This window comes from Cygnus atratus, chromosome 1 (assembly GCF_013377495.2).
Source record: "Cygnus atratus isolate AKBS03 ecotype Queensland, Australia chromosome 1, CAtr_DNAZoo_HiC_assembly, whole genome shotgun sequence".
NCBI classification, from domain to species: Eukaryota; Metazoa; Chordata; class Aves; order Anseriformes; family Anatidae; genus Cygnus; species Cygnus atratus.
The window spans coordinates 21,243,441-21,262,000 of NC_066362.1; the positions used below are offsets into that span (position 1 = coordinate 21,243,441).

General features: G+C 40.5%; 1 protein-coding gene across 1 annotated transcript in view; it reads left to right on the top strand.

The window, feature by feature from the left end:
* Window positions 1-5,227: 5,227 nt before the first annotated feature.
* MOV10L1 (Mov10 like RISC complex RNA helicase 1) overlaps window positions 5,228-18,560 on the top strand; it is a 35,013-nt gene continuing 21,680 nt past the window's right edge. The window contains exons 1-7 of the mRNA XM_035559393.2: window positions 5,228-5,368; window positions 11,069-11,225; window positions 11,599-11,711; window positions 12,596-12,786; window positions 14,620-14,760; window positions 16,677-16,918; window positions 17,049-17,241. Of these exons, the coding sequence (XP_035415286.2) occupies window positions 5,243-5,368; window positions 11,069-11,225; window positions 11,599-11,711; window positions 12,596-12,786; window positions 14,620-14,760; window positions 16,677-16,918; window positions 17,049-17,241 (1,163 nt within the window). The 5' untranslated portion in view covers window positions 5,228-5,242. The remainder of the gene's footprint in view (window positions 5,369-11,068; window positions 11,226-11,598; window positions 11,712-12,595; window positions 12,787-14,619; window positions 14,761-16,676; window positions 16,919-17,048; window positions 17,242-18,560) is intronic.

Consider the following 18,560-nt stretch of genomic DNA (forward strand, 5'->3'; position numbering starts at 1 on the left):
CTCAAGCATGGCACTACAGCATTTCCTCAGGTTACAGTGAGATTCCTTCTTCCCCCTCTCCTCTGCATTTCTCAGTATTTGCTGGTTTGCTTTTGCAGAGAGGCTCAGTATGCGATTATGGTACTCTCTGCATTTTTCATCAGTGTCAACAAAAAAACACCTAACCTTCAGCCTTCAGTTTCTACTCAAAACCTTTTTCTGGGGATCTTATTTTAACTTCCCTTAATTTCATGTTTCTGACTCCATTCAAAGTCTTGGGTCATTTTTATATATACACAAAAGGCACAAGGCAAGATCTGGTAGTCAGAGCCCAAGTCACCTTATAATGCTAGGTGCTGTACAAAGGTAGCTAGATGAAGAGGTTCCTACTAATTCTAACAGGTGCACAGGAAACCTACACAAAGACTGCAGAAAATATAACAATGCCATCAGAACGTTACAGGTTTCTGAAAAGGGTTTACGAATTAAGCATGTTTATTCTAAGTTAGGTTAAAAGATAGCGCGAGATGACAAATCAAATTGTTAGAGGCTACAAAGAACTTAACAGCTAGAAATGACCACTGAACAGGTTCAGTCTCCTGAAGCAGCTGTAGCAGATGCTGGATCATTTGCCAGGGCTGTGCCATGCGAGCATCCCCCACAGTAACCACAAAAGAGAAAAATTAGGTTGAAGATTATATTTGACCTGCCAAGGGACAACGTGATAAATAGGTACATAAACTTGCTATACTTACAGGTTTATATTACTAAAGAACAAAAAAGCATTTTAACCTGAGGCAGTTTCCCTACCTGTGAACCCAGGGTCATGCCTTTGTTCCCATTTGTAAATGAAAAAATATATAGCCCTGGTGAATTTTATTTTTATCTTGCTAACTCTAACTAACTCAGATGACTTTTTATTAGCTCCCTACATATATATATTATATATATACACACACATATTCATGTTCTGATTCAGTTTCTGATTCCTATATATAATACATAAGGAACTAATATACATACTATTTATATATAATACAGTATAAATACTGTATTATATGTAACGTATCATATGTATATATAATAGTTACCTATGCATTCTTTTAGACTTTATTTAATTATACTATTTTAACTTATTATCTATATTTCCTGTGTAGTATTTTCAGGTCTTTCAAAATCAGCTCTTTGAAGTATTTTGTTTCTCTGGAGCCCGTTCCTCAAACTCTTCGGTTTCCTAGCTTATGTCTTGGAGCACATAGAGAACCAAGAGCAAAATATAGGCCCAATAGCTTCAAAGGGATGTCTTGTTCCCCCAGTATAACATATATATCTTTGGAAACTCTTTACCGTCTTTCACACGAATCATCTGAAGAGTTCACACCGGTTTGATCAGTATATATACTACCTATTTTATGCTACTGAAATATTAAATATTTTTATTTGCATGGATGTAGTAAACAAACACATCATGTTCACATTTAAAAGGACATCCAGATTAAATACTTGCCTTTTTCGCCTTGCAGTAAGATTCCTGAGCAGCACAATCAACCTGTGAAGGCTTTTATAAACTATGTCAGGAACAGGATCTTCAGACAGGCATTTATCGCTTTCTAAAGAGATCACTGACTACAGACACTCATACTCACACATCCCGCCTCCCAGTAAGCATCTCCCCAGTTACTCCAAAGCAGGACATGGGAACCCGTGTGTAATTACTGGCAACCTGAATTTCCTCCAGCCTAGGAACCATACAGAACTCTGTAAAAGTGTCAAACAGTCGCATTCCTAGCCCTTCCCTGCCTAAATAACACCGAGCTAACCATATGAGCAGAAAATAAAAGGTTGCCGAAGACAACCGCTACTCTAGTCTCAGAATCTGATGACAGACTACACCACCTTCCTCCAACTAACAGCCGTAAAGCAGTTTCCCATAGAAGCGTAGGCTGCTCTGCCAAACCTCCTGGAACTGTCTCCTCTGCTAGCCCCGTGCGGCTCTTCCCGCTGACGTTACCAGGATGCTGAGCTCACCAGCTCAGAAACTGCTTTGTGAAACACAATTTGTTAAATAAAATTTAAAGGGGGCTTACACCAAATGCCTAAAGCAGGTTGCATGAGGAGAGCTGGTAAAAAATATCAAATATGGAAATGGTAAGCAACAGTTAGTCAAAGTTTATTTCCTCTAGAGCCACAGCAGCTCCTATATTAATGACAGGAAGACAAACAAAACTTGTTGTTGCTGTTCATCAAGTTTATTATGTTCTCTTGCTTGCTCTATTGCTTTGAAACTTTGCTTCAGCTGATGCTACAACTCAGTAGTATGTTATTTGCATGTGTGCACTCTCCCACATTCTCCATGTCAGTGGGTTCCATGCCACACTCCCAGGGGAAAACACAGGCACTGATGGGAGCCCTCAGGCCAGGCCAGACAATGGTTTTGCCTGGTAAGTAACTCCTCATTTACAGAAATCCAGGCTGCATCCCCTGACGCCTCCAACAGAATACATGCGCTCTCTGCTTGAAGATTTGTATAGTAACTCCATAACACACTAACTTTAATGCCGTAACACACCAACTTTATTATTATAACACGTCAACTTTATTATCTCCAACGGCCAGGGAAGGAAGCCTCACCCCCCTCATCCTCCTCCCCGCCAACAGCGCCCTCCACAAAATGGCGCTCTGGACTGCCCTGGCGCGTCCCGGCCCGTGGGCACGCGACGGCGGCTGTCCCACGTGACCGCGAGCCAGCGGCGTGATTGGCTGCTGTCGTGGGAGGGGGGGGGTGCGGGAGGAGTGGGGGGGCGCTGAGGTGGAGGTGTCGCTGTGGCTGGGGGTCGGTGCGCGATGCTCGGGCTGCTCTCCAGGGTGCTCGCCTTCTTCTGGAGGCGGGCAGAGGGCGAAGAGGGAGGCGACGTGAGACGGGCGGGCGCAGGTAGAGAGGGGTTCCTGCAGGGCTGAGGGTTCCTGGGGCCGGGTGTGGGGCCTGTGTGGGGGTGAGTGGGGCTGGGTCGGGGCCGGGCTGCTCAGGGAAGGGAGGCAGAGCGGGAACAGGAGGGGCTTGTTGCCTCCTAACCGCGTGGCAGCGTCCTGGCAGCTGCATCACACTGTGTCTCCTCAGTTCTTTAACCACTGTTGCTGGTTAGAGCATGGAGTGAGGCCTGAAGGGTGCGTTGCGCCAGTTGGCGCTTAGGGCTTTCCTCTGTAATGCCGGGTTCGTAAGTAAGGTCTCTTAACTCATTTCAAATGGGCTCTTACGTGGGGAAGATCATAGAATGATAGAATATCCTGAGTTGGAAGGGGCCCCATTAGGATCATTGAGTCCAACTTCTGGGTTATGTCCAATGCTCCTCGCTTAAAATTGCATTTAAAAGAATTTATGGTGTTGATAGGTAAGTTGTTGAGAGAATACAAACATCAGCAAAAAAAGCGTTAATACCTCTAAAGGATAAATTTAAGGCCTGAAGTCACTGGAGAAATAACTTCAGCTTTCAATTCTTCCCTCTCAGAGGACATAAAGACTGAGGATAAAATCTTTTATCTAAGAAGTATAATTTTTGTTATGTTCCTTCACCTAATAGTCATAATACAAGTTTAAAAAGTAAGCAAGAAAAGGTAAGCATCATTCCACATCTATGAATAAACAATGCTACCTGAACATGTATTTCAACCTTTTTGTTTGTAAGTAGTTTTTGAAGGATGTACACTGCATCCTGCTGCCAAAAATACTACAACCTCAATGCTTTGAGGCTTCAAAATGGTGTACAGTTAAGATGCTTCTAGTAGGGTTATAGGTATTATTGGGGGGGGAAGGGAGGCGGGCAGTCAACAGGAAGGTTGTATGATGGAGTGGACTGCTCAACATGGAAACTTATTTACAATTTTTATGCAGTACACACCCAGAAGTGAGTGTAAATGACTCAAACAAGAAGGAATATTTTTAAAACAAACTCTTCTAATTTTTTGTTCTACATTTAGAGCTAAACAAAAGTGCCTCTTGGTTTCTCACACAGATACCTAATTGTGAAATTCTTTTAAGTACTACATTACTATTAACTAGTTCTCTGAGTATTTTTATAGAAGCTCCCCCAGGAATGCTTGTTTCTAAGCTGCAACCTTTATGAACTAGGTGCATCAAACTAGGGAGGACTGTGTTTCTTGTAGGGCTGGAGCCTCACAGATGTTTCTTAAAATGAAATCGGCTTTTAAACAAAGCATTGTGTTTAGATTTTAAAACCTCGTGCTTTGTGGCTGTAGGAATCTTTTATTTTTCATGCATACTGGCAGTACGTTTAGATTATAGGATAATACTAAATGTTTTGTGTTGGACCAGGTATATGGGGAGGCTTAACAGGGAGGAGCACTCTGGTGACTTAAATAGACATTTTGCTTGCTGCAAGATTAACTATGATAAATGCAAACATGTCTTAACAAATCATGCTTTATTCAGACTACTAAAAAGTACTTCTTGCATTCTTAGGTAAACAGAAGGCAAAACAAACTATTGTATTAATAGTCTTGGTTGTTAGTGTAGCTAATAATACCTTAGAACTGTAAAGCTGGGCTGAAGTATGTTAGTTTAAGCCTGACATTGTAGTACAGTGCTGTTGAGGGAAAGTTTCTGTGATGTGTAAGTAGATACTGCTTCTAGCCCAAAACACTTGAAAGTCATGGGTTTCCAGAGGATCAGCACATCTCAGTTCAGAAGCATACTAATTATTATACAAACAGTTGTGATAAACTGATTTATATAGCATCATGCTTGCTTACTTTCCCTACTTTTTCAGTACAGAAAACTTAAATCTGTTGGATTTCTTATGCAAAGAATGCTGAGAACTGTTTATTTCGGTGTGGAAAATACTGAAAATAGCTGTTGGCCCAGAACTTTTGGGAAAAGTTGTTTAGCTTTCAGGTTGTTGTTTTTTTGTTGTTTTTTTTTTTTTTCATATTAAGTTTTTCAATATATGTTTTCCATACAGCTTGAAGACAAACATCATTTGTATTTAATGAGCTTTCTTCTATAAGCCTTCAAGTTTTAAATGTGAAACTGTTTTGTAATTGCTGTTGGTATTTAAGTTGGGCAAGAGAATGATTTCTTGATTAAAAAGTAGTGGCGCTACTTTTTACTTCCTAGCATTCATTACGCGTTTAATGGTTTTTTGATCAAGTGATTTGCTTTTACACCAACACTTTTCCTGTAGGTGCAGGTCATAAAGAAGTAAAAACCGTGCAAGGAGTGGTGACAAGATTTTGCCATGATTATGGGATGATCAATGACTTGATAATCTTCACAAAAGATGCTGTTTCAAATGGCATGCCACTGGCTGTTGGACAGGAAGTTATTGCTATTGTTGAAGAGGACAAAATATCAAGTGGCTTGAAGGCTATCAGGGTAAGAGGTGAATATAAATGGTAGTCTCACTTTCTCTGTAAATTAATTGAGACTGTATTGTGGAAGTTACTATAATTTCAGTCTCCTGAATGGTTTAAGAAAAAAAACAAAAACTGCCAGCCTTTCACCTACAGGGGATAAGTGGTTTTGGACTTAATGTACACCATTCTTTTTAGCATATTATTCTTGTGCTCATGCTCTGAGTGTTGGTCTGGATGTAGTAAATATTACACTGTTGGTTGAGGTACATGCATCAGAGTTTTTTTTAATCAGACCTAACTCAAAACCGTATGTTAACTTTTGAGTTTGAGTCATATTTATGACATTGCTAGATGGATTGATAGGGAAATAAAACCAGTGTCTGTAAGCTTACTTTTTGGAGCAAAAGTGAACAAGAACACAAATGACAGAAATTCTTATTGTAAAAATTTAGTAATTTAGTGCCACAGAGAGTTATAAAAAGGGACGTTTCAGTACCTCTTGATGCTTCATCTGTAAACCTACTTCAGGCTTGATAATCCATTGCTTCCAATTTTAATTTACTATAACTTTTTAAAATCAGCCTTAACTCAGGTGCCTATGATAATCTAGCTTTCTTACACAGAGAAGCTGAGTCAAATAGCTCTTCTTTGTTTGGATATTATGTAAACATAACTGCTGCTTCAAAGGCTGCCAGCCATGCAGAAGCAGTTGGTAACTGGTGGGTACAGAACCAGTCTTCTTGGCTGGCATCTGCTCAGCTTAGCTACATTATGCTTTGAGTACAGCACTGGGCCAGTGTGCTTCATCAGCAAACTCACCATGAGCCAAAGCAAATGAGTCTAGCTGGACTTGAGCTGGCTGCAGGGAGCCAGTCTCAATATAACTGTAATTTTGAAGTTAACTTTCCTTGTAAATGGATGTTTTATAATTAAGGATTTTAGGATCTCTTGCTTTTTATAAAGAATATAATCATCAGAGTAGCTTCAGGCATCATGTTGCAAGTAATAGGAAGTTGATGGTTAAACAAAGTATTCTATTTTTTTAGTAATCTTTATTAATAAAGTTCTTATACACAGGTTTAATGAGAGTAGAAGCTATCAGATTGAAGAACTCATCATTACTATTTACTTGCCTTTACTATGCTAAATTGACAAATGATGTAAATAATTAGGGAAAGGAGATCAAAATCTTGCACTGATTAGCATGTAGTGTTCTTGATGTCTCTTGCCTTCCTTCTGTGCACTATCCTGATTTCGTTACTTCAGAGACATTTTGGTCAGTGTCCATTAATAACCAGCTGTCTTACGGAAGCCAGTTTGCATTATCTTGATGTGTACCACAACTCGCTTAGTGCCAAGTGGTGTACGTTTGTAGCAGGATGATTTACAGATCATAACTGAAACTGGTGGCATCTCTGTTGCAATGTACTGTATGGTTTTCTGAACTTGTTTGTTGAACAATCCTGAAACTGTAAAGTTGTACAGTGTATTTTCTATTTCTCATTCTCACCTTCCCCAGTCCTTAAAATCTGGGCATTTGACCCATCTATTTTAATTTCCCATGTGTCTGAATTCAAGCTAAAACAGTAAACTACTGAACATTTGGAATTCCACTTGATGTCATGTACATGTGTGGAGGCATCTGCAATGCATCTGTGATGTGTAGAGCATGTAATTGCCAGCGTGCCTTGCTGCATAAAACACTAATGTTCAGAAAAGGATGCGTGTGGTGTCAGGCATGTGCTAGATGTGTACGTGAGCTTTATGTACATATGACCGAAAACGTAAGAATTTTAAAACTGCCTGTTCATGCTGCTTCTCTTTTGAAGAGCTGTTTGTATGGCCAGTAGAGCCTTTGTAATGAAGGACCAAATACCATCACAGGCTGCCTTGTGACTGATTGCATGAACAGTTCAGTACAACACAGCTCCGTTCCCTGTAGTAGTCTTCCTATCAGTGTGACTTTGTGGATGTAGGAGAAGTGAAGGTGTATGTTTGTCATCTGCAAGAGTTGCTTTCTGTAAAATACATGATCCTACAGATGGTAGTCTAGAAAGATTTATTATCTTTCTCCCTTAATTTGCCTGGAATTTAAAGATCCCCTTTGGATTTATAGCTCTAAGTTCCATCAGTCAGTGTAGCTGTTAATTCTAGGGAAAGACCTGTATCTACTTAACCTGTAAATGGGAAACCAGTGCAAAGATGCTGGATGGTGGCCGAAAGCCTTTTTTGTAATAACCATGCTTTTCAGTTGAACATGATGATAATCATTCCATGAGATGAACGCTGGGGTAATGGGGAGGCCAAACTTTCTGGCTGCTCTAATGACTTGCACGTAAGTTCCTCCTATTTCTGTCATGGAAATAGCCTGGAGGCTGCTTTATTTATTAAAATAAATGCAAGTGTTCAGGATTTTTTCTTCTTTAGTGGCTGAATTGGCAGTAACTGTGCTGAGTCTGGTAAAATGAAGTTGGCTGAAAATGTGACCTCTCAAAAGTAGACAGAAAATTAAAATACTAGAAGACTAAGTGGTTTGCATTTTACTGTGTGATGTTTGGGTGTTTAGATGCATTTTATATATTAATGAGTTCTATAGATGATTGAGGAAATGCAGTAGAGTTACTTCAGTGGACTTTTTTCAAGCTCCATTGCTGGTTTGATAATAACTAATGATATCAAACTATTTCTGAGATGTTTGCAGTTCATAACAAACGAGGGCTTTTTTAAATCTGAATTTAAGACATCTTTTTTTATAACATGATTTCAAGAAGACTTCAAATGTTTTCATGCTTACATTTTTGTCTGTTCTCTCCCCTCTTGATCAGAATAGCAGCATGAACAATTCCTGAAGTAAAGATGTTTCAAATTAAAAATAGAACTATGTAAGACAACATCACATAGTAAAATGAACTCCAGTTACACGCAAAATTCTGGGTGAGTTTTTCCTTGGAAACCCATTTCATTTTGCAACCAATGCAGTTTTGCTGATTAAATGAGACTAAGGAAAGAAGAGTAATAAGGACAGAGCTTACTATTTTTAATCTCATAGGCAGAGGGGGGGAAAAAAAAAGCTTCCTGACAAGTGTAATCATTAAACAGTATTGGTGCGCAAATACCATTTCATATAACATCATCTTCCAACAAAAGTCTGAGCTCTCCCAGGCTTTCTCTGGCCATCTTGAGCTAGAACCAGGAACAATTTCTCTGGTAGAGGAAAACGGAGATGGAAAAGAAGGAAGAAAACTTATATTGGGATGTTTCATATGCTTTCATGTGTTGAAAGCATTTCTGTAGGTGTGCAAGTTATTCTGACACACAACTCTGTATGTAGCTTACACTAAACGTAAATTCAGTAGTCTTATGTGGATCGGTGTTCAGGCTCATTTAGACTTTATCCATATGAACCCATATAAATTGTTTAGGGAAGAGCTTGATATTCAGATCTTCTTGGTGAGTATTAAGATCTCTTTCAGACTGGAGCAAAATGTGCTTTTTTTTTTTTTTAAGTGATTTTTTTGATGTCATTGAAAAGAGTACCAAGAAGCAATAGTTGTTTAAACGCAGTATAGCAGTATTGACTGTAAAATATGTAGTTGTATCCTTAAACTGTTTGCAAACTGGAGTAGAGATGGGGCGCTGAGCAACCTGATATAGCAGGTAGCATCCCTGTCCGTGTCAGGGGGGTTGGAGCTGGATGATCTTGAAGGTCCCTTCCAGCCCAAGCCGTTCTGATTCTGTGGTGGCTTTACTCAGGTGGGCAGCTGAGCTCCACCACAATGGCGCTGTCACTCCAAAGGGAAAGGACTGACTGCAGCCCCCATTCTCCTGTGCTGCTGGGGGGGAGGAGGTGGAAGAGAGTGGTTTGGGGAAAGATGTTTTCAGTTTTTCTTTGTTTCTCACTTCTCTAGCTTGCTAGTAATAGGCAATAAATTTCTCTAATCTCCCTACTCTGAATCTGTTTTGCCCATCACGATAATTGTTGAGTGATCTCCCTCTCCTTACCTCAACCTTTGAGCCCGTTGCATCATATTTTCTCCCCTGTTCCTTTGAGTTGAGTGAGAGAGTAGCTGTGGTGGAGCTCAGCTGCCCAGCTGAAGTAAAACCACCACAGTCAGCATCTGGGTTATGATCTGTATGATCAAGACAAAGCAGTTAATACTCAGTCTATTCTTGCTTCGTAATGTACTTGTTCTTGGTAAAAATTGTCTCCAAAAAGTGCACTATACAAATGTAGTAACAGCATGTAGCAAGTGTAAAATGCCCATTAATATTTATGAAAAGTGTGGGCATAGGACTGATTTTCGTCTCTGCGCAAATGTTGATCTGTAAAAGAAAGATGACATTACACAGATTCTTCTGTTGGGGTGACTTTTTTCACATTATACACTAAGAAAGTACTTTCTAGTTCTGAGTTTCTAATCTTCGTATAGAAATGAAAACACTACAGCTATATTTTTCTTTTCCATCCAGTTTGGGTTGATTTTGTTCTGGTTACTTTTACCTGCATTATGCTAGGTTTCCTGTCAGCTTCTTTATTCTGGTTGTCAATTTGTAGGTGCTTTCTGAAATAAGCTTTCGTGGAACACCGCCTTAAAAAGACGAGAATATTATTGACTGTGTTAACTTAATGATCTGATATGTACGCTTGCACTACATATGTATCATTCATTGAAGAAGTTGTCCACAGGCATTTCATTCAATTTGTTTAATCACTGCAGAGATACCTTGCCTACTTTCATAATGCTTTCCTCCATTCTAATCCTCATTACCCTCATAAAAGAACTGGTGATCTCCTTTCTTCTGCTCTGTTGCACAGTGCAGTTTCTCTGCATATTATATGGAGTCAGCAGTTCTTGTGTAACAGCTGAGTGCATCTGTGTGGTGGCATTGGCATTGTTACTGGTTCCATCAGCGCTTCTAGGGAGCGAGGAAACTGAATAATAAGCGTTTGAGATGAAGAGCCAGGACCCCTGACCCCATGATGGTAGTGGCCCTACAGAAGCAAGGAAGACAATTCACAGTTCTAGGAAATGTTAGTGTGCTTATATTGAGTAATTAACAGCAGAGGTCCTATTATCCTTGCCCCCAACATAACCATGCAGGGTTAAAAGGGTTTGTAAACATTGATAATTTGTGGCTTGGGTTCTGCAAAGGCCTGCTTAAGCAATTAAACTTACTTTTGAGGTGCTGATACAGAGAGCATTTAAGAAGCAGGTGTTTCTTTTCAATTTCAATGATTAAAGAATGACTAAGGGACAGTCTAAAATGCTTAAGGTGTTTATAAATGGCATTTTGACAACGTGGTTTTTTTATTGCTTTCTGAAATAGCAATGTTCTAGATCCACTTGTGTACAGTCAAGTTGCAGGGTTGAGGATGCGGTTCCTCTTACCAATATTAAGAAAGCTCTTAACAGTAGGCCTAACACAGAAGAGGCATGACAAACATTTGGCAAATCAGTATTTAACTATTTTACTGACTACCACTGAAGCATGCAGCAGACTTCTTAAAGGGGAAGTTGCTTGCTGTTTACTACGCCTTCTTTTCTACAAAAACGAACAGCTATGGTGAGTATAGAATTGTCTAATAAGATTGACTTCCAGCATCAGTTGGAATTCTGAGGATTATAATAAAATTTGTTTAACTGTCTGCTTTATAAAATAAGCACACGCTTGTGAGTGTCAGCTGTGTATGTTTTTTTTCTTTTTATTGTATTAATAGGTAGATGCAGTCCAAACTACATGGGGAAGCTACAGTACCGCTTGTAATGCTTCTGAACAACATGTGAAAATATTAATTGGCAATATTACTTCTCTCTGTAAGGATGGTGGCTACATTAATCAGAATACTCATTTCACAGTGGAAGATGTCTGTGAAGGTGTGTAGAGGCTTTCTTGTTCTTCTTTAATTTTCTGTTAATCTGAAGCACGTAGACCGCATCCCAAAGAAGTTCTGATAGTGTATGTAGTGAAACAAATAAGGGGAGTTGGGTGAAGAAAGCTTCGTCTTCGTTCTCACTGAGCACGATGTACTTGCAGTCCTGGTGTATACAAGTGTGCTTTCCATTGGCATCACTTGCATAGTTTGTCGTAACCTGCTCGGGATGAGAAGAGCTAAAAAGAGAAGCCTCAACTCATTGGATCTAAATAATGCATTGTTCTGGCTGGTCACATTAACTTCATTTAGTTCTGTATGGGAGTAACGCAAATGAAATCAATAGCAATTAACATGAAATGTTCTGTTTCATGTAGGTTTCAAGCCTTGGGTAGGTGACTTGGTGCAAGCACAATATTATATTAAACCAACAACATGGAGCAGTGAAGCAGTTGCTGTAAAGCCTTTGAGATATAAGCGAGTGGATAAGGTAAACGTTCAGCATGTTGTTTTTCATGGAATCATAGGATGGCTCAGGTTGAAAGGGACCTTAAAGATCCTCTGGTCCACCCCCCCCGCCATGAGCAGGGATGCTACCTACTACATGAGGGTTTTTGACAAGGGGAATCTTGCATGAAGTTGTGGAGTTTGTGGGTACTTTTAGGATTGCTACTATTGGTACATCCTATTCAAGATGTGTTGCATAAAAAGATACCACCTCATTGCTGGTTTAGAAATAATCCTATATGTGAAGGCTTTTTGAAAATTTAGGCACGTTCTGGATAGAACAGGTTGATTAACATACTGGCTATTGATTCTGAATTTGGATGCTTACTGTTTTAGTTATGTTGAAAATTCACACATCCCTACTGCAGCCAAACTTTTAAAGAAGTGATGACTGGAATTTATGTTAAACTTGTCCAAGTATTGTGGCTTTGAAACAGTAATTGTCCCTTTTTTATTTTACTGAAAATACTCATACCCTCTAGTAATAGTGATCTCCATGGCTTATTGTATCTGCTTGTCAAGCATAGGAAGAAGAGGAAAAGAAAATTCCTCCTGTTGTGACTGCTAGTACTGAAGTCTTCCAACTTACCTAATTTATATGATGGGTATCATGATTTAAGTCAAATGTAGCACATGAAAGTAGGACCTAATGCTTGAAGTGCTTCTGTCTCTTTACATTTTTAAATCTATAGACAAGCACAGTGATTCTAGGTTAAGGCTGTATGTTTGTCTGTTAGAAATAATTGAAATTTCAGATTGTTGCTCTGTTAATGCGAGCATGACTTGCACGGAAAACTAAGCAATGATAGTATGTCACTTAGATTAAGCAGGTAATACCAAGTAACACTGAATAACAACCTGTTACAGGTTCGCATTTCCAGCATCTGTGGAAGAAACGGTACTGTGGATGAGAATATATTTTTCACTTTGGATTCGTTGAGACTTCCTGATGGCTATTCACCTCGTGTTCATGATCTAGTGAATGTGATTGTGGTGGAGAGCAGTCAGTCATTTTATGTTTGGAGAGCTCTCTGCTTGGCTCCAGTCGACCAGAAGGGGTAATATTCATTCTTTTCTTCTTTCCACTTGCTAATGACTAGGGATAAATTGCAGTTTGCAGTTTAAATTTTCTTGCATCTGTTAAGCAAGAGATACTGTGGTTTGGATTCTTGACTAGTTGTCTAGAAGACGTGATGATGGGAAGATCAGAGTGTTACGTTTTAGCCCTGGCTCTTTTTCCTTCCTTTGCAGAAGGTGGAGGCATCTGTGCTTACTAAAGGAGTAAAACCACTAGCAGCTGTGCTCAGAAATACAGCTAGGCAAGGATGGAATTTTGCGCAGTTGAGTTAGAGTAATGCCAAGCTCCAGTAATTTGTGTTGTTCTTCTAGTGACGACTTTACTGTTTGAAACCTATTTTCAGTGGAACTGATGTGGAAATAAATGTAGTTTAGTATGGGAAGAAGCACAATCTTATGAAATAATCCCCTACAGAAATGCTGTATAGGAAGTAACTATTCAGTAGCAGTTCTGCAGGACAGATCTGTAGCTGGACTCATGAGTTCCAGTCAGCACTCAGTGCTGACAAGGCTCTGGTGGGATTGCTCAGCCTGATTATGCCAGCCAGAAATAGGCAGTGGACCAATGGGAGAGTCGAAACAAGAGTACAGCAGACCTTCCTATACCTCAAAAACATCACCTATGGGAAAATTTTGCTTTGTTCCTCTCAAGATGGCGAAGGGCAGTACATCCATCTTCAAAGGACCTGTGAAGAATGGAATAAGCTGTTAGTTCTCGCTGGAAATAATGGATATAGTAGGCTTACCTTGTACCTAGGTAGAGCTGGAAGTGTTTGCATCGCTTTGTACGACAGTACAATTTGTTTGGTTGAGCTTATTAGTGATGGATTTTATATTCAAAAATCTTATAAAAGTAGATATTAGGGTTGATTTCTCAGTTTTCATGTATTTTCTTGCATCAAAAATGAGCCAGGGTAAGCTGCAATGGGAGACATCTAGTGGGCTTTGAGAGTAAACTCTAGCTAATAAAGGGCAGCCGTGATAATTTTCTACTTCATTGCATTAGGTGACTAAGGTACTCACTGAGGGTGTATAAATATCGGAGAAACGATTAAACCAAGGGCCATTTTAATTAACTGAATACTTTCTTAATTGTAGAGCAGAAATGATTTTGAAAAAGGCTTGCTGGTAGCTGACATTGACCATTGAGAGCTACAGTTGCTGTCTGACAGGAAAGAGCATGTGGCTTTGGTCTTGTAGGCTTTTTTCATCACTAATGTGTATAACAGTAGTGTTTAATGTTATTTTTTGGTTTTCAGCTTTTTAAACTCTTTTTTTCAGTATACTTGTAGACTGTTGCAGCAGGCAGAAGACCTAAGTGGTTAGGGTATGTGTTCAAAAAGATTTGAAGGCTAGTCAATTTCCTCTGTTGAGCTCCGCTGCTCAGCAAGGCTCTTGCTAAGCGTCCTGGGCTCTCTTGTGTCTTGGTTCAGATCCCAAAGAGATCCGCAGTAGCTTCAGTCACCGTTTGGATTTGGTCCAGCTCTTCAAGAAAGACCAGCTAGCTTCTTAATCACTTTTATCTTATACTCAGAGTTTCAGAGTTCGGTTTATTGTGCTGTTAAAAACAAGCCTTTCATCAACTTGTTGCTTCAGCTAGTAAAGGTAACATAATGGTTTTGGAAGCAAAACTAGCTGAGAAAGCGAAGCCTCTCTCCTGCTTCTTCATAAACATTGTGACTGTTCTATGCTGTAGTCATTCTTAAAGATACTTCCTGAGTGTGTGTGCTGAATCAGAGATGCTTCCTGAGTTAGTTTGTTTTAAAATCACTACCTTAAATTGAATCACTACATAAAATTCAATCTTTTTACAGACAATCTCCCTGCAACCCAGTTGATCTGGATGACCCGTATGAAAACTTAATGAGAAACAAAGGAGGGCTGGAAGTATCAAGAACAACTGATTTTGGAACTCTGAAGCAGGGGGAATCTAGAAGCATGATTGTTTGGATAGAGTAAGCCCTTCTGGATGTTCTGAGCTTTCTTCCTTTCCACCCCTCCATAATCTGTAAACTTGTCTTTCATACAGAAGCCTTTCATAGTTAAATGTTGTTGTTTACAGCCTTCAAGTAATCCACTGCAGTGGTTTTATCCATCAGGGCAGCTGAGCTCCACCACAGCTGCTCTCTCACGCCCCCTACTCAAAGGAAAAAGGGGAGAAAATACAGGCTCAAGAGTTGAGATAAGGACAGGGAGTTCACTTACCAAGTATTGTCATGGGCAAAACAGACTCAGCATAGGGAAATTAGTGTAACTTATTGCCTATCGCTAGCAGACTAGAGCAGTGAGAAACTAAAAGCAAACCAAAAACACCTTCTCCACCTATCCACCCTTTTCTACCTCCTCTCCCCAGGCAGCACAGGAGAATGGGGACTGGGGGCTGCGGTCAGTCCCTGGTGCTTTGTCTCCGCCGCTCCTTCTCAGTCGCTCTCTGCCCCTGCTCCACAGGGGGTCCCTCCCATGGGATGCCGTCCTTCCTGAAACTGAGCCTGCGGGGGCTGCGCGCAAGCAGCAGCTCTTCAAGAATGGTCCAATTGGGTCCATACCACAGGGTCCATCCGGCAGGAGCAAACTGCTCTGTTGTGGGTCCCCCACGGGTGGCAGCTCCCCCCAGACCCCCTGCTCCTGCAGGGGCTCCTCTCCACGGGCTGCAGCTCCGGCCCAGGGCCTGCTCCTGCGGGGGCTCTCCATGGGCCGCAGCCTCCTCCAGGCCACATCCACCTGCTCCACCGGGGGCTCCTCCACGGGCTGCAGCGTGGAGATCTGCTCCATGTGGGACCCATGGACTGCAGGGGGACAGCCTGCTCCACCAGGGGCCTCTCCACAGGCCGCAGGGGAACTGCTGCTGTGTGCCTGGAGCTCCTCCTGCCCTCCTTCTGCACTGACCTTAGGGACTGCAGGGCTGCTTCTCACTCCTCACTGTCCCAGCTGTTGTTGCCCAGCAATCTTTCTTGAATCTGCTCTCACAGAGGCCCAACCGATTCTGTACTTCTGTGCTCACTGGCTTGGCTCTGGCCAGCGGTGTGTCCCCTTTGGAGCCGTCTGGAGCTGGCTATGATCTAACATGTGGCAGCTGCTGGGCTCTTCTCAGAGGGGCCACCCCTGCAGCCCCCCCCCACTACCAATACTTTACCACATCAAGCCAATATGTCCCCAAATAGTGGGTTTTTGAAGAGGTTTTCATATTGGATTTAGTGATGTCAGGATAGTCTTACTGAGCCTCTGTCTTATAGATAGTTCTCCAAGACTACCAAGTCATAAGTTTCTTCTCAATCTTCAAACTATTTCCTTTCTGAAATGGGGATCAATGTAAATGCTTTTGCTTGTGTGTTTAGTTTAAAATGCAGATACGCTGCGTTCCTCAGTCTTAGAACAAAACTGTTGTATATTAAAAGCAGACCAGACTTTTCTTTTTTTCCTAAACTTGCGTGCTGGTGTACTATGTTGGTGCATCCTTGGATTTTCTACTTGTTTTGGTGGGGTTTTGTTCAAATCTGTACGTAGATGCTGAAATGGAGTCCAACCTGAATACCATCTATTTGTTGCTGTGCGTTTTTTTTCTAAAAGTTTGTTACCCTGTGTTTGGAAAAGAAAAAGAAAAGCTGTTGCTTTTCTCATACACGGTACTTCTGTACGGATGTTGCTGGCTCTTTTGCTGTACTTTGTAGGGTGGTGATAGACCTAAAAACAGTAATGTTTAGCAGAGGTTCTAGGCCTCTGGCAGCAGTGTGATTTCTTTCCAGTAGTGGTTGTGAAATAATGGTGACCTGACCCCACTACAAACGGTTGTATTTAACTACAGGTAGAATTAAGCTTGCAGAGGTGACTGCTAACTGTGCATTTAATTACGTAATTACATAACTATTTCTAGGAATAAAGGGAGTGTACCACAGTCCTTAATCAGCTGCAGATTAGCTGGATGGGTGAAAGACAAGCAATTCAGTTTTCAGATTCCTCAAAAATGCCAGGAGAGTCCATCAGCGCATCTGTCATCTTTTGCAATAAATGAAGAAAATGTCTCAAATGCTGCAGTTAATTTCTGTAATGGCAGTGGAGGAACAACATATGAGTCACTGAATAATGCGTGCGTTATGAAGAATGGAGTCATTTCAGGTACAGTGAATTATTACCATTTGAATTCTGAATGTTAACTCATGAGAAGACCCATAGGTTTGTTTGAAAAGGCTTGCCTGTACTAGCCATAACAATCCTGATGAAAGAATTTATATTATGTTTCCTACAGATGGAAACAGTCCTCAGGAACGAAATTTATCAAAGACAAAAGAAAACGTTTCCCTGGTAAAAGATGAGAATCTCTATAATGGTGAAAAAGAGCAAAAAGATGTCGAGCAGCCAGTAAATCACACTAACATTACTGGAGAAGTTGTCATACCACCAGGTGGAAAAACACTTGTAGTGATCATATGCACAGCTGTGTAAGTATTTCTTTGTTGTCACTGATATGATGGAAACAAATCATAAAAACTGACTTAATGCTTACCTTATTCTGGGAGGGTTTTTTTGTGTACATTAAAGGCAGCCAGTATCTGTTAGCAAATGATGCAGAAATCTATACTGGAGCTCGAAGTGGTTGGCATCTTAATGCTTCGTTCTGATGTTTGTCAAAAGAAAAGATAGTAGTAAATGAAGAAATACAATGGGAATAGGTAGCTTATGGAAAAAGGCAGTAAGGTAAAGGTAATGTCTACAGCTGGTTATATTCTGTTTGGGAAGTCAGTTGCTCTATGAGCACTAGAGCTAATGTAGTTTTCCAGGGGATTTCTGTGTGTTGTCTGATGTTTCTTCTGGTCTTAGCACCGTGAAGTTGTATTCACATTGCTCTATGTCGAAATCTCAAATTTCCCTGTCCTGTGATATTAAGTGCAAGTTATCTGTGCCGGGGGGGTGGGGGAAGCTTTATTCCTTGAAGGTCTAATTCATAGAGGTTTGCAAATACTTTAAAAAAAAAAAAAAAAAAAAAAAAGAAAATCACCTTGTAAAAGAAAGTACTTTGCTGTACAAAATATTTCATGGAACTGGCTAAGAAGAGTAAGTTGTGGTTTTGTGAGCTCTTTCAGAACTCAGGAAGGAACCTCTTGCTGAAAAGCTTACTTACATGTATCTTTTCAGTTACTTTTGTTGTAGATCTACAAAATGTGTACCACCACCATCAATTTTTATGATCATAATTTCCAAGTTGAACAGGGAAAACAAAGTCAAATTGTTTCGTTCATCAAAATGATAATACATGAACTTCCTGGCTACTTCTGTTAACCCCTGCCTTACGATTTTAAAACGGTAGCAATTTTCCTAGGGTGATATAGTTGCAGTTTGGAAGGTAAGCTGCCAGCATGGCACGTCTTTATGGAGAGAGATGTGTAGAAAGAGCAATTTATATTTCACTGTAAATGCCACAAAGCCTGAGTGAGGACCTTCTAACAATCCACCCAACTCTCCATGGGATAGTACAGCGTGAAGGTAACAAGTGCGTGCTGGCCACTTAAGGGACCATAGGGACTGAAAATTTAGACTGTAAATTTGGACAGTTTGGTGTTTGCGCTGGATTTGTGTATCAGAGAGAAAAGAGGCTACAGCTTTAACCTGAGTAGGTAGTGTTAGTTGGCATGAAAAAGTGGCACTCCTGCTGAAGAGATAGTAAGCTGGAATCCTTCTGGGATGCTTCTGTTTCAGACACACAGTAACGGTATTAGACTGTGTAGTTGGTGCTAAGGAGAGAATTTGGCTCTAGATAGTG